The 16,155-nt window shown below is 41.2% G+C and overlaps 1 protein-coding gene across 1 annotated transcript in view; it reads left to right on the top strand.

The window, feature by feature from the left end:
* PIWIL4 (piwi like RNA-mediated gene silencing 4) overlaps positions 1-10,753 on the top strand; it is a 41,293-nt gene extending 30,540 nt beyond the window's left edge. Inside the window, 8 exon segments of the mRNA XM_090267841.1 lie at positions 827-899; positions 3,110-3,310; positions 4,277-4,380; positions 6,057-6,127; positions 7,496-7,649; positions 9,227-9,352; positions 9,461-9,608; positions 10,265-10,753. Coding sequence (XP_090123967.1) covers positions 827-899; positions 3,110-3,310; positions 4,277-4,380; positions 6,057-6,127; positions 7,496-7,649; positions 9,227-9,352; positions 9,461-9,608; positions 10,265-10,381 — 994 coding nt within the window. The 3' untranslated portion in view covers positions 10,382-10,753.
* Positions 10,754-16,155: the final 5,402 nt, after the last annotated feature.

Here is a 16,155-nt window from a genome sequence, read left to right as displayed (position 1 = left end):
GTCTGATTCAAGAGATCGAATTGGAAAAGTCAGAAGCATGAAGTTGTTTTAAGAGCTGTAAGCCCTTCCTACAGCTTGGTTGGAATCAGCAAGCAGGACAGTGGTCCTGCCCTCTGGTGGGCAAGTTTTAAAAGGCCACTGGGCATTGGGACAGTCGAATCATACACATTAAGAGAGGCTGATTCTACATAAAAGAAGTGTATTTATAAATTCCTCTGTGTGGGAATCATTTCTCTAGCCTCTGCCCCATGACTTACTGTAAGCACAGAACAGTTCATTGATAAGTACTTGTTAACTGATAGATGAAGGCGAAGTATTCCAAGCTCCAAACAAGCTGTCATGGAGGGAAAAAAATCTTTTAGTCTGAATCATACAGATTCAAGATTAGCTGAACACCTTGGTCTCATTAACCTGATGATTTTTGAAACATTCATTTTGAAGTTCTTATGGAAATTTGGTATTAGAGAAATCTTAATCCCAATTTAATTTGAATCCTATTTCAGATACTTGATAGTGAAACTTGTGATTTCAAAAGTTCGCTTTCAGCCTCATTTTGAGCAGCAGAATTATTGTAGGGATTCCATACAATACCAAAAGTTTTGTTTTCTACCAAACTATTTTTAAGCTAGTACAAATGATTATTAAATACTTCTGGCATATGTTGTAGTGGGAGAAACAATTTTAGACTCAAAAGGTTGTCACTTTAATAATTTTTTTCTTAAATTGCTAGTGTCTTATAAAAATCCATTTGTATTATTTTAACTTCATATGATTATGTACTACTAAGAGAGGAATTTTACATCTCCAAAATTTATCTTTTATGTAGCATAAAAGTACAAGAAAATCCAGCTGCATTTCTTAGCGCTATACAGAAACATGTTGATCCTGATGTTCAGTTGGTAAGTATAGCATCATTTTTGTATTTTGATGTATAATTTTTATTTTTTGTTATATCTAACAGTCTTGAAAGAAAGAATTTGAACACAATCTCCCATTATATGTTTAAAAATTGCTGTGCATTTCCCCAAGCACCCGAAAGTATTAATCTTAGTATTACTACCTTATTTCTCCCTCATATTTCTAATATTAACTAAAAAATTCTTGTTGTTACCCCTATATCAGCCTCTGGGATATCTACATATTTTTCCACTTATAGGGGGCAGTCATCTTTCACTTAAGATTTAAGATAGATTAACTGCCATCCTATCCCATAAATGTTGGGGCACCTGTGTCCCATGTCACCTATGGCTCCGTGTCTGTGCTTCCTCTGAGTTCTTGCCCTCCTGGGTGTGTCTCATCTCTTGTGAGGGCCATTTCCTCCTGCATTGTATCACCCTGTGGGATTTCCACAATTGCCTCATTTCCCGGGATAGGGGTGTGGGGTGTGGGGGGTGTGTGTGTGTGTGTGGTGTGAGGCTGACTTTGCAGAGGGTTTGGGACCAAGGAATACTGATATCACATTTCAGCATTGCAGACAAGTTAAAATTGGCATCCCTGTTCTTAAAAATATCTCAACCATTCCTGTTTCTTGGAACTGTGTACGCCTCTCTGAGGTTTCAGCCTTGCATTATATTGTAGTGCTTTTCCTGTCCCATCTCCTCATCTTACCACCCTAGCTCATTCATCCCAACCCCCAATATTCCTACTCACAGCTCATGAAAAGCAGTGTAGCTCTTTTAGTATGTATGTGTCTACATGTACATACATACATATATAATGCACAATTACACCTAGTTTATTACTCTATGTATCTGTGTGTATATTAAAATCATGTTCACACCTCCAGTTCCAATTCAGTACCACAGGAAAGCATTATCCCTTTCCAAATTTGTACCCCTCCTCTCTGATGGTGAGAAATATGGCTGCTATTATTTACCAAGTCACTTGCTTGTTTCTCCCACCCTAGTGTGTAACCGATTGCACTTGGCTCCCACCTTCTTTTGGCCCTGGTCCCATGGGGCTGCTGTCTTATTCTGCCGCCTTCTTGCTTGGCCCCAAACTCATAGGATGGAAGGAAGGACAGCTTGTAAGATAATTTTGATGACAATTTAAAAATACTTTTTCCTACTTTATATATTTAAGTGTAAATAATTTTAGCCCTTGACATTATGATTTTGAACAGATCTGTAGGTGAAAAAAATAACTTCATTTGTTTTCTTTTGCTAATCATGACAGTGCCTATCTTTTCTATAATGGAGGGGTTTTTGAAGGTAGAGCATAGAAGATAGAAAGGAGATGGAGGTAGTCCAGGGGAGAGCCTTCCGTGAGGGGAATACCTGATAAGAAGTAGGGGCAGTCGACAGAGATGAATGGGATTAAAAAATACCAGCAAACCTGAAGTTTCTTTCTCCTTATTTTCCCTCCTCCTATATCCCTACTTTCAAGTACCAGTAAACAAAAACTGTGTTGCTGTTTTTGGTTCTTTTATCGCGCTTGTTCAGCACCTAATGCCTAATGGGAGGGAGACCCCAGTGTAAACCAGTTCCCTGTGGGTGAAGTTGGGAGGCAGAGGGGCTGAGAGCTGGAGAGCCATAGGAGAAGGTCATGGCGAAAGGGGGAGGGAGCTGGAGGAAGAGCTGGGTTAGAAGGGAACTTGAGGACACTAACAGAATCAAATCAGTAGAGAAATGAAGGGGAAGGGAAACCCAGGGCTGGTGGGTAAGACGGGAGCGGTCTTGGTGGAGTGGATGGCTGATGAGAAGGCATTTCAACTGGCCTTGATTAATTGTCAGTGTTTAAAGACCTGTAGGCATGTTCCTATTTGCTTCTCGAGAACTTAAGGGCGAAAGATGTACGGAGAATCCATGTATTCATATTTCTTTTTCTTTTCTTTTTTAAAGATTTTATTTATTTATTTTTAGAGAGGGGGGAAAGTGAAGGAGAAAGAGAGGGAGAGAAACATCAGTGTGTGGTTGCCTCTTGCGTGCCCCCAACTGTGGACATGGCCCGCAACCCAGGCATGTGCCCTGACTGGGAATCAAACTGGTGACCCTTTGGTTCTCAGGCTGGCACTCAATCCACTGAGCCACACCAGCCAGGGTCATTTTTCTTTAAAAAGCTATTTCTAAGCATAAGTAAATTGACTTACCTTTGTTTGTTTTATTTTTAGGTAATGTGTATTCTGCCTTCCAATCAACAGAGCTATTATGAGTCCATTAAAAAATATTTGTGCTCCGACTGCCCAGTCCCGAGCCAGTGTGTGCTTGTTCATACCTTGAATAAACAGGGAATGATGATGAGTATCGCCACCAAGATTGCCATGCAGATGACCTGTAAACTCGGAGGCGAGCTGTGGGCTGTTGAGATTCCTGTGAGCAACCTGTCACTCTTTTCTTTTTAGTAATACACCAATTAGTCAATTCATTTTAAAAGTTAGATCAAAGTAGGAGATACTTTTACATGATCCCAGAAGCAAGCGTTTTGCTTGTTGAGCCTCTCCCCTGGGCTTTGGCAATGCACAAGCCACCGCAAAGGTGCACAAAGGCGAGGCATGACCCCTGTTCTCAGGGAACTCTGTTTAAGCTGCTAACAGAATATTTCCGGAAAGAGAATCTAGTTTGGCATAGAGTTGGAGGGACTTGATTTGGACCCTCCTGGAAGCTATTTAAAATCTGTTCCATGGTCTTTCCCTTCACCTGATTTCTCAAGGCACTCCCTTTCAGAGTAGCCTTGCACCCCGAATAGGCCTCCCAAGACCTTGGAGAACTGGCAGAGCTGAACCTCCAAACTGTGTTGGAAACTGAGAAAATCCTTCTCTGTCCTGAACCATTGCCGCTGTGGGAGGAAGTATGGGGATGAGAAATAAGGGACCATTGCCCATTCCCTTATGTTTCCATAAGCGGGATGTATGGGGTGACTCCCAGCTGCTGCCCTGGAGGTGCAGAGCCAGGTCAGGATTCCTTAGAGATCTGAACAAAGAGGAATGGAATTCCTTTTTAGATTCCTTCATCCCAGAGGCAAGGGATAAATGGATTGACCACTTTCCAAGAATTTTTTGAACCACTGATGGCCCTTGGCCTTCTCCACACAGGATGGTTGCTCTTTTGCACTATAATGAGTCTCTTAAGCAAAGGATGTACCATATTCTTTCCTTATTTTTCAGTCTCTTTGGCCTCTAGGTTAATAATCTGCCTTACCTGGACCTTGATCTCCCCAGCACATAGCTTAACTTGAATAATTAAATAACTAGGGATAATTTTTCTTAATTTCATATTAAGTCATTGTTTGGGGAAGTAGTACATCATTCCATTAAATCATGAAAAATTGTATTTTACAGTTAAAGTCCCTGATGGTAGTTGGCATTGATGTCTGTAAAGATGCATTCAACAAGGGAATGGTGGTGGTTGGATTTGTGGCCAGTATTAACCTCAAAATCACCAGGTACTTTTTTTTTTTTTAATTTAAAAAAATTTATTTATTTACTTTTAGAAGGGAAGGGAGGGAGAAAGAAAGGGAGAGAAACATCAATCAGTTGCCTCTTGCCAACCCCCAACTGGGAACCTGGCCCACAACTGAGGCATGTGCCTTGCCCGGGAATCCAACCAGTGGCCTCTTGGTTCACAGTCCAGTGCTCAATCCACTGAGCCACACCAGCCAGGGCTCACTAGGCAATTTTAAAATTACCCTAACATATTCTTCCACTGTCTGGACTATTAATTGTGGTTTAATTAAAGACTATACAGCAAAGAATAGTTTGTATTCTTTACTCATTTTTAAAATATGAATACTTATGGTCATAAATTATACTTACATATAAATGTGATTGATAATATTAGGGCAATATGTAGCCTCATTAAAAAACTATTTTTATACATAAAGTAAGATAAGCTATTGCTCACATGCCAGTCATATTCCTAAAATGATGGCTATGTAGAAATTCTTGTGTATTTATTTTCTGAACATTTGCACTCTTTTAGGCATTGTGCTAGGAATTTTACATACATTATGTCAAGCAGTTGAAAATCAGATTGCCTGGATTTGTATCCTAATCTGCCACTTATTCCATGTAAATGCTCAATGCATGCTTGTTATTATTTTATCATTCTTAATGCTCATAGACACTTGATATGGTTGTTGTGCATGCAGCTATTAGAAACGTAGGCAGGATTAGGGATAACACGTTAATTATGAGCTTATAGTTCTTATTAAATTGTAGTTCTTAGAATTGTTTCAATATTTGTCACTGTACAATGTTTTGAGACTGTAGGAGCTGTTGGCAAAATTTCTTCTTGGACTTAAGCTGTTTGATTTGCTCCACTAAATTTGTGGTTAGGTATATATTTGGGAATGTGGGAAACAGGAAGAATAGCAACATGCTTCTGACTTCATTCCAGGTTGAAAGAGATCCCTGTTATGTGTGTCACTTCCTTACTCAGGCAGATAAAGGACATCCAGATAATTAGCAGCGTCCTAATTGCGTCATTATTGTTCCATATATTCAGAGAACTATAATAATCTTGATAGCATACTTATTACTGTCATGATCTTCATTTTCTAAGTGCTTTACATTAATTAATGGCTTTAGCAAGAAAACTTGCTTCTGAAATCTAAATAAGTTAATCATGTTAAGAGCGTAATCTAAAAGGCTCTCCAATAGAAGTGGAAGTTCATGCTTGAGAAATCTATTTTGAAAGCAGAAGATCTGTTAAACTAATAAATTCCTTTATAGTAATAGCATAAAGGCCTCTATTGCTTATTATGTGTCAAGTACTGTGCTAAGCACTTTATACATATTATCTAATTTAATGTTATCCTTGTTACAGGTAGGAAACTGAAGCTTAGGTTTACATAGCAAAGTCAGGTAATTGATGAGTATACCAGCCAGGATTAGAACCCAGATGTGTTTGATGTCAGCACGATGCTTTAGTTTCTCTTTTTGATAAATTTCATTTTGGGGGAGAGTGAGTTTTTAATATAATTGTGATCATATAGCATATGTGAAATTATGAACAACATTAATTTTTACTCATAATGCCTATTTCTTAATTTAACCCTAATGTATGTTTATAGTAGGAATTTTGAGGTTGAACTTCACGCCTGTTCTTTGCTTACTTTAGGTGGTTTTCCCGGTGTATCCTTCAGAGAACAACCACCGATGTTGTAGATTGCTTAAAAGTCTTCATGACCGGTAATAAAAACAGAACAGAAGGGGTGGGCTCCAAGGACTGTTCCTTCAGACCAAAGTCCACAGGTCTGGAGGAGACCAGATAGGATGAAGCAAACTCCCCAAGCCTGCCTGGGTCAGCTGGCAGCCAGCTGGAGATCCCCAAAGCTGTGTCCTGACTCAGGCTCAATAGTCAGACTATAGAATTTACATTGTTGCCTGCGTGTGGTAAACAGAAAGCCAGGAGGAGGGAGAGTTTGTAAATGCTGGTGGCTGGCAAGTATTTGGAAGGCCAAAAGAAACCTACGCTAGAGGAACAAGGGTTGTGAAGAGCAGGGTTAGGTCTATAAACAGGAGAGATGCCTTTGGGAATGTTGGCGGGTGAAGTGTGGCATAGCAGGAGAAGACAGGGAACACAGCCGATGGAAGAGTGCCCTCCTTGCAGTCTGATGTGGTGGGAAGGGCGACCTGACCGGATCCGACTTTGTCACTTCTTATCAGAGTGCTTGTAAATCCCACCCCCTCCCCTTTGGTGGGAGGCGGGGGTGGGGGGTGGGGGTGGGGGTTAGGGGTAGGAGAGTGGGTGGGGGTGGTGAGGGGTAAAGGGTTGTAAAGATTTATTTTCCTAAAAAAGTGAATTTGGTGATATGTATTGGTAATGGACTTACATATATCATCTTCTATCAAACTAAAATGAATTTCCTGGATGATAAACTAATACAATTGTATGTACAATATATACATAAAAAGAATTACATCTTTATTATATTATTATATTACTTTTTCCCCACTTCAAAACCTGGTAATTTTTTTTTAGTGGTTATGAAAAGTGTCTGTTGGGTAGGAGTTACTGTCTGGTCTCTGCACATTAAGTAATCTCTAGTAGAGTGGGCGGACAATTTTTTAAAGTCATGTTGTCAGTGAGACTTGGAATCTAATTGGATGAGTCCATGTGAAGAGATGCTTTCAGAGGGATAGCCAAGTTCTTATGTTTTCATTTTGTGCTCAAAGAAAATGACCTAAAATTACTCAGTCTTTTTTATTGAGAGGATTGAAAGGTTTGAGGAATCTACCTTAGTATTAATTCGGTTTTAGAAATTTGTATGTCTATTGCATGAATTCAGTTTTAATTTATTGCTTAAATATTAAAATTATACAAAAGTGATATGCTAAGTTTAAGAATCTGTTTTGCCATGGAAACTATTATGATTCTTCAAATAGCAAATATGCAGAAATGTTCCCTAAAGGTACCTGTTTTTATGTTACTGCAAATACCACCCTATTTCACAGTGGTCTAAAGGAGCAAACTTATTTACCCATTGAAATTGAATGGGAATTTTATTCTTTGTTGGCATCAGACAAGTCATTCTTTTCTTACACCAAATTCTGCAGGAGCACTCAATAAATGGTACAAGTACAATCATGATCTGCCAGCCCGGATTATTGTGTACCGTGATGGTGTAGGGAATGGTCAGCTAAAAACACTCATTGAATATGAAGTTCCACAGTTGCTGAGCAGTGTGGCAGAAGCAAGTTCAAGTACCAGGTATCAAATTACTGTTTTTTCTCCACACTCACAATGACAGCACATTCATCTTCTCTATTAGAATTACTATATGTCAGCATATCTTTTTCTATGCAGTTAAGTTCTGCTCTGCTTCTGTATCTGAATGGATTGGTTTCCTCTAGATTGGAGGGTAGTCGAGATGGTCTTATGTAAATAGCCTGGGTGGTGTGAGCTTCAGGTCCCTGGGTTGGTGGCACCTGGAGGAAGGCAGACGACATCCTCCAGACAGAGCAGCTGACACTTCGATTCCGCAGAAGGCCTGTGGGGCTGCTTGCAGGTGAAGACACTTCATGCATATTAACATGCCATGGGGAAAAAACAAGCCATGGCTTCACACTGAAGGCCCAAATGCACGCAGGGCTGATTCTCTGAAGTGCAGGCACTGCTGTGCAGCTGAAGTCCATGGCAGGGGCTGAGAGGGGTGTGAGCGCTGTGAACGCTGAGCTGCACCTGGAAATCAGTCCATCCTAAACACCAGGCACCTTGCTCCATTGTCACAGTTCTAGACTCCTCGTTTCAGTACGACATTGATTATGTCAACTGGAAAATGGGGGAGGATGATCATCTTAAAATATTCAGAAAGCATCTTCTCCCAAGCAGTGCACAAGCACTCCACTTGTAGGGTTACAACCACCATCACCACCGTCAACCAAGTGTCCCAGCCAAGAGTCACAAATGATCTGAGTCTGGACCTCATTAGTGACTCTTAGGAGGGAGACCATAGTAGCTGGGGACTGTATCACCTTCAGCTGCATCCAAACTGTTAAGAGCCAAAATCTCTCTCTCCTCACTGACCTCAGGGGGATGTATTATTTCAAGTCTCAAGATGCAATTTAGGGGTAGCTGGCAGTGCCAAGGACTGAGTTTTCTTGCACTATGGCATCAACTTGTAAATCTCAATATCGGAAACATGAATAATATACATTTTAAATAATTAAAATGCTTAACGTGAAATTTCACGGTGACCTTTGTATCCCAGAAGTTCCCTCCATGATGGGCAATATTTGGATTTGGTCTTGGCCTTACCAAATGCTGACTTTAACATTTGGTCATTCAGCATTTGGCCCATCCATCCATCTTTTCAGGGGTGTGTTCGGGAGTGATGATTTAAGGAGTAAGAGGGACTTGTGGTTCTCTCCTTGCTATTAAGAAATTGAGAGGAAAGCTGAGGGTAAAAATAGGGGGACTATTGCTAATGCAAAAAAATAAATCTTGTCTCTACAGGTAATTCTGGAAAATCTTTTTTTAGAAGTGCTAATTGAAGCACATTGCCCTATCAGCCATTCCTTCCTGTCCCTTTTAAATGATATAAACTAGCCAAATGAGACCTACCACACTTTTGCAGCAAATGAGGACAATCTCTCATTAAAATATATAATATGTGTCTCTGGGAGAGAGGAGAGATTGGGAGTGACTTTATTTTCTTTGTTTTTGCAATGTTTTTCTAGTGAATTTATTAATTCATTTACTACCTCAAAATTACCAAATAAGAGAAACAGAAAACTGCATGGCTTGGTTTTAGTTCTATCTCATTGTTTTGCCTTTCTGGTTCCAAGCTCCAAGCTATCGGTGATCGTGGTCAGGAAGAGGTGCATGCCACGCTTCTTTGTGGAGGGGAACCACGCCTTACAGAACCCACCACTTGGCACTGTGGTGGATTCAGAAGCCACGCGTCCTGAATGGCAAGTGCTCTTAGAAAACCTGGTTTTCACAAAACATTTGCTGTTTTGTTCAGGTTTGGCCTTATTTTGTTTGCCTTCTTTCTCACTTTCATTTCCTTTTCCCCCCAGGTATGACTTTTACTTGGTCAGCCAGACCACCTTTCGGGGAACTGTGAATCCTACATACTATAATGTCATCTACGACGACAACGGCTTGAAGCCTGACCACATGCAGAGACTTACATTCAAGCTGTGCCACTTGTACTACAACTGGCCGGTGAGTGATAGCTGTTATTGATACTTGAGTTCTCACCCAGGAATTGTTACCCAGTTTATCTTTTATCCCTACACCTGACACAATGCCTGACTTTCACCAAGGAGGAATGAATGAATGAATGAATGACTCCTGAGTCCAGAGTGGGAGAAATCCAGTCTATCATAGAAATGAAATAGCAATAACTATTAATACATTAGTATTTATAATTTCCAGAGGACTTTATTATATACAGTCACTATCTTATGCAAGCCTGGGAGGAAATGAGGGCATTTTTATTTCCATGTTGCAGATGAGGAAGCTGAAGCCAGCTCGGATGGCTGGTGGAAAAGCAGTGGGCCTGGCCCTGTTCTGTGTGCCTCAGAGTCCAAGGCCAGGATTTGTTCTGAGCCCCTTAGAACATTAAATCAAAGGAATCATAGACTAGCCCTAAGTATGATAGCGCCCAGCTCCCAGTACCATGAAGCCAGACTGGCCTGCACCCAATTCTGCCCAGTGAGCATAAGTCCCCAGTGGGCAGGGTGCCCTTTTTTTTTTTTTGAGTCTAGTTATTGTTTACTCACAAACATATTCTATTGTGTATGGAACTAGTAGGGGAAAAACATCACTTTGAAGAATAAGTCATCCTCTTAATTACCACCGGTACTTTTTCCTCTCAGGGCCTAATCAGTATCCCAGCACCCTGTCAGTATGCGCACAAGCTGACCTTCCTCGTGGCACAGAGCATTCACAAAGAACCAAGCTTGGAGTTAGCCAATTCTCTCTTCTACCTGTGATAGCGTGAACCATCAGCATCACTAAATGAGGAACCCAGGAGTAGTCAGTATACAAATCTTCTGTGAGCTCGAGGCTGTGACCTGGGAAAGGAGATGGAGCTTAGTTTTAACTCCTGGGAGAAACAAAACAATTTAATTTGAAATGGTTTAAAAGAAATGTATGTTGTTTTATGTTAAAGTTATATGCTTGGGGTAAGTTCTCACTGTGATATATGGAATTAAAATGTACCATCATTGTTAGTAATTCCACAGAGCTAAGTACCTTCTAAGAAACGTCGTTTTTACATGATGTTTTGATGGGCAGTTAAACAGGGTCTAATCCCCACCCTAAATGTTTCAGGTGTTTTCTTAAATAATATTATAGAGCATTTTGTAGAGTGGTTTAAATAGTTATTAGAAAATAAAGAAAATTTAGAGCATCACATATTGCGTTTCTTTTTATTTGAATTTCAGCTTAAGTTACATGTGAACCTCATTATTTAAGTGTTTTCAGGTAAGATTCGTACCCACTAGACCTCACCGTCATCATTCTGAGTTATATTTCTAAAACTGAACATATCATTTGCTCACTTGATGGGACTTTATTTCATTACATCCAACTACCCTCATTGATGAGCTTGCTGCCTACTGCACAGACAGGACTTGCATGGGCTCCTGGTCCATCCACCCACCTGAGGGCATCTGTGCATAGATGCTACCCCATCCCTTGTCCTCAGAAGTAAGCCCTGACCCTGTTCTGCAGAAGACTCTCCATCTGTGTGCTCACTCCCAGTCCCCCAGTCCCTGAAGGATCCTGCTCTAGCCCTCCTTCCCTCTCTCCTCCACATCATCAGTCTCCTCCTCACACTGGATCATTGCCATCAGCATGATAAATGTCCTGTTATTTCTTCCATTTAATAAAGAAACTATTTATTCCTCCAGTTCTGTAGGGGACCGTTCTGTGTGGTTTCGAGAATTGTAGCCCAGCCACATGCTAGCTCCCTGCCCCCCAGAGGCCTATAAGACTTGACCGGAAAACCAGGAAGGTAAAGGCAGACATGACTCAAAGGCTACTCAGGAGGTTCCCATGGGAACTGGATTTGAAGAATGCATATTATGCTTTAGAGCTTGCTCTGCTTTTCTTATCTCTTAGTTAACTATAAACAGTGTGTAGCTAAAAATGTATGAAGTCTTGCACCTGATATCAGTGTGGTGTCAGGGTGTTTAACAGACCCTAACACAGAGCAGTCACTGTGTTCTTTACACTGATATCTGTAATCAGTAACTGTCAACTGTAACCCAAGCATCTAAAGCTTATTGATGATTCTTAAGTCTTGACCTTGTATCTCCCAAATCCCCTTCTCAATAAAAGGGACCAGGAGAAAGCATTCAATGCTCTTCTCCACTAGAGAGATTTGCCACCTTTCCTCCTTCCAGACAAAAGCCTGGGTAATTTTATTCTCTCATCCATGATCCTGAAACCTCTGCTGGATGAGGAGTTTCCCACCGAGCCTGGGTGTTGGAGGCAGACAACGTTACAGTTCTTCATTTCTCTTTGTAGAACTTTTCCGAAGAGTAGTCTTTGCTTGATGTACCAAATGCCTTATACCATTAAGAGTCTCACAATCACCACATCAAGACTGTTTTTGCCGAGGTCACCAATGACCTCTGCTTTGCAAGATTTGATCGTCCTTGTCTTGCTCAACTTCTTACAGCATTTGGCCCAATTGATTGTTTCCTTCATCTCGAGATACTCCGTGGCCTTTAGGATACCACGCTCCCCCAGTTTTTCTCCTGATGCATTAATTGTATCTTCTCAGTCTCCTTTGCTGGTTTCTTATCATTCCCTCATCCTTTTCCCATGAGATCCCCCAGGAATGAGAATATGGCTACATTTAAAATCTATTTTGATGAAGGAAACCAGAGTTCTAGATTCTCTTCACAGGGAGAGATTACATGGAAGGCTATAGTGAAGGGGAGTGTGGAGAGCCGGAGTTTCTCTCTGAGGGGTGAGGAGAAGCGGGCCCAAATGCAGAGATAATAGAAGATGGCACTGAAAAATCCTCTTCTCATTTGAGAATTTTTAAAATTTTTCCCAGGCCTGGAATTTTGGTCCATTTCAATGATAATAATGATAACCATTTGTGGACATGAGGGTGGAGGGGGGTTAATACATTCCAGGCACAGCGCCAAGCCCTTTACATTCACATTTAATCTTCACAACAATTGTATGAATTAAGCACTATAATGACCGTTTTACAGTAAAACTGAGAATTAAAGATGCTATGTGGCTCACCAAAGTTTATAAGATTAGTAAATTGTGGAGTTAAAGTTTGTCCTGGGGTGTGTGTGACTCTAAAACCTGTGCGATGAATTACAAGACTCTACTGCCTCAATGAAAGGTACCGTAAGATTTTAAAATTTTCTCCCTTAGTTCATGGGTGAGGGAGTGCCTATGTGAGTTAAAACTGGCAAGTGCAGGCAAGGCACTGCACCAATCCAGAGTGGTTGTGCTTCTGTGTTGATGACGTTGTTTTCTCCAAGTACCAGGATGCTGTAAAGCGCCACCACCTAACAGCCGGCTTAAAAAAATCTACATGCAGCATCTGGATTGATCAATACAATAGTCTAGGAGCTTTTAACCCTTTAGTATGTTTTGCCCAAGGTAGTACTCCTTGCAGCCTTAGCCCAGCAGGGGGCAGACAAGGACTGTTTGGGAGCAGGGCCCTTCTGCAGGTAGAAAAGTCAATGACAAGTAAGCTCCCAGAGGGCAGCATGGAATTAGGAAACTTCATTTGAGCTCTGGCTCAGCTGTGGGATTCTCTCTCTCAGACTCAGTTACCCAATCTGTAGTATGAGAAGGAGTTGGAGTAGGCGTTTAAAAGTTAAAAAAAAAAAACAAAACATGTTGGTCCACCTCCAGGAATAGTGATTTAATTGATCTAAGATGAAGCTTGATCATCTGAAAATTGTAAAAGTTCTCCAGGTGATTCTGCTGGTTAGCCAGAGTTGAGGACTACTAGCCTAGGGCAGGACTGGGTTTGAATCCCAGAAAAACCACATACTAGCTAGCTATGGCCTTGGGCACGTTATTTAACTTCTGTGAGCCAATTTACATGTAAAAATACCTAACTATGTCCACATTGTAAGGTCATTGTAGGATTAGAAATAACAAATCTAAAGTATCTGGCTTTAATAAAGAGTGACATATTATACCTCACCAAAGGAAAACAATCAAATGACATAATTTAGTCAACATATAATGTGCTAGGCACTGTGCTAGGTTCTGAATTCTTCTACATTTCTACTTAAGGGAAAGCTTCATGTTTTCTCTAGATGTAAGTTGTTACGGCTACATAAGCGAGATTGAACACTCTGGAGCAGTGGATTAAAGCAAGCAAAGTTTTATTAAGCCGGCTGTCGGGCAGAGACCCTGTCTCAATAGTGCACCGACGGGGGACTGGGGTTTCAGGCAAGGGTTTATATAGGATTTGGCTTTCTTTCTTTAGTGAGATGCAGCTCATTGGGGAGGGGGGTGGCAGGACAGGGCTGCAGGAGTGTCAAACAGAAATAAAGTTCTCAGGGCCAGAGGTTCCTCAGGGCTAAAAGTTCGCAGGGCCATAAAGTTATCTCCGGCAGCATAACTCTTCAGCCAGGGAGTGATTCTCTGCGAAGCAATTTATCTTCAAAGGGCTGGATATTCTGTAAAATATAACTTTTCACAACAGTTACAAACAAGACACAAGCAAATGGAAGGTGATAGAGGCTGTGGTGCTTTTAGCTTGTAAATCACCAATTGCTACTCCTTCCTACATTCCTCTCTCCAAGGCTTTTTAGCAAGTCCCTGCTACATCTTACAAAGAACATCTGAAGCCCCTACATATTTACATATTTAGCAAACCTCTGCAACTTTCTACAGGGAATAGCTGATGCCTCTACAAGTAGTCTACCACCTGCTGTCTTAGGGAAGAGGTTTTGGTTTTGCTTTTATTTGGAGGGCGTGGGATGGAAACTCTTGAAGACTTTGCACCAATCAGCTTGCCCTGAGCTGCTGACAGCTTCTCAGTGTGAACAGTAACACAGCGAGAGGAGAGCATTTAGAGGGAGTGAAAGTGTGCTCACATCCTAATCTTGTTAGGAAGGAGGCTAGAGGTATTAACTTGCCATTTCACTAGAAGATAAAGCTAAAATTCATCTGAGTATTTTCCTATAAAAATAAAAATTTCATCCATTACTCTGGATTACTGGAAAAGAAGAGGATAAAGGATGCTGTCAACTCAATAGAGGACAAGAAAAGAGAAGAAGAGACTAAAGAAAAAAGAACATGGTAACTGGAAACACCAAACGAGATGGGACATATACACTCAAAAATATAATTAGAGAAAAAAATTATTTCACTTATTACTAAAGATTCTGAGATTGGATAAAAGGAACATCTGAAATGAAACAACATAAAATGGTTCAAAATAAAAAATAGGGAACTTCTGGCCATGATGGAGGCCTAGACAGACATGTTGAGTCTCCCTCCACAATTAAGAAGGAACACAACTACCTCAAAACTAAAGACAACCAGAAGTTCCAGAAAATCAAGCTGCATGGAAGTCCAACAAACAAATACATAAAGAAGGAATACTCATCCAGACAGGTAGGAGGGGCGGACCCAGGGCGGAGAAGACTCAGTGTGGTGGCGGCAACAGCGGTGGCAGTGGCAGACCAGCAGAAAGTGCAGTCACACATTTTAAAAAGCCAGGAGGGACACCTGGGGAGCACTCCCAGCACCAGACCAGACCACACAGCTCACGGTCCCAGCACTGGGGAAAATCAAGCCTCATTGCTTCTGACTGAGCGAACTAATGGGGGTTGGGGTGGAGGAAGAAACAGCTGATCTCTTAGCAGAATCCGCTTGTTTAAAGGGCTCCCACAGTCCTAGACCCCCCCACTCTGGGAAAAACGTCCAGGGCAACAGCTCGAGAGGCACAAGTCCTATACAGAAGCGGGAGAAGTGCATGAAAAAAGGGCGAGTGCTGAGCAAACAGCATTATTCCCTCTGAGACCCCTCTCCCACATACAGCGCCGCAACGTGTTGAAACGGGTTGCCCTGTACTGATGAATACCCAAGGCTCCGCCCCTACAACATAAGAGGTGCGACAGCTCTACCTAAGACACAGAGGCAAACAAACACAGGAGCCTGTCAAGTTGAGGAGACAGAGAAGTATGGCCCAAAATAGGGAATGGATCAAGGTTCCAGTGGGACAACTAAGCGATCAGGAGATAGCTAACCTAACAAATGAGGAGATAGTCAGCCAAACAGATACAGAGTTCAAAACACTGGTGATAAAGATGCTCACAGACTTGACAGATATGCTTAAGTACAGCAAATGCATAAGGAAAGAAGTGAAGGCTATACTAAATGAAATGAAAATGAAAATCCACACAAAACCAATGGTGAAGGGAAGGAAACCGGAGTTCAAATCAGTGATTTGGAACATAAGGAAGAAAAAAACAGTCAACCAGTATAGAATGAGGAAACGAGAATTGAAAAAAATGAGGAAAGGCTTAGGGACCTCTGGGACAACTTTAAACGTGCCAACATCCAAACCATTGGGGTGCCAGAAGGAGAAGAGGAAGAGCAAGAAATTGAAAGCTTATGTGAAAAAATAATGAAGGAAAACTTGCCAAATTTGGTGAAAGAAATAGACATACAAGTCCAGGAAGCACAGAGAGTCCCAAACAAGCTAGATTGAAAGAGAACCACACCAAGACATATAATAATTAAAATGCCAAAGGTTCAAGAT

Source organism: Furipterus horrens, unplaced genomic scaffold (genome assembly GCF_987537825.1).
Source record: "Furipterus horrens unplaced genomic scaffold, mFurHor1.1.pri manual_scaffold_2, whole genome shotgun sequence".
Classification (NCBI taxonomy): Eukaryota; Metazoa; Chordata; class Mammalia; order Chiroptera; family Furipteridae; genus Furipterus; species Furipterus horrens.
This window is presented reverse-complemented; position numbering and strand designations above follow the sequence as displayed.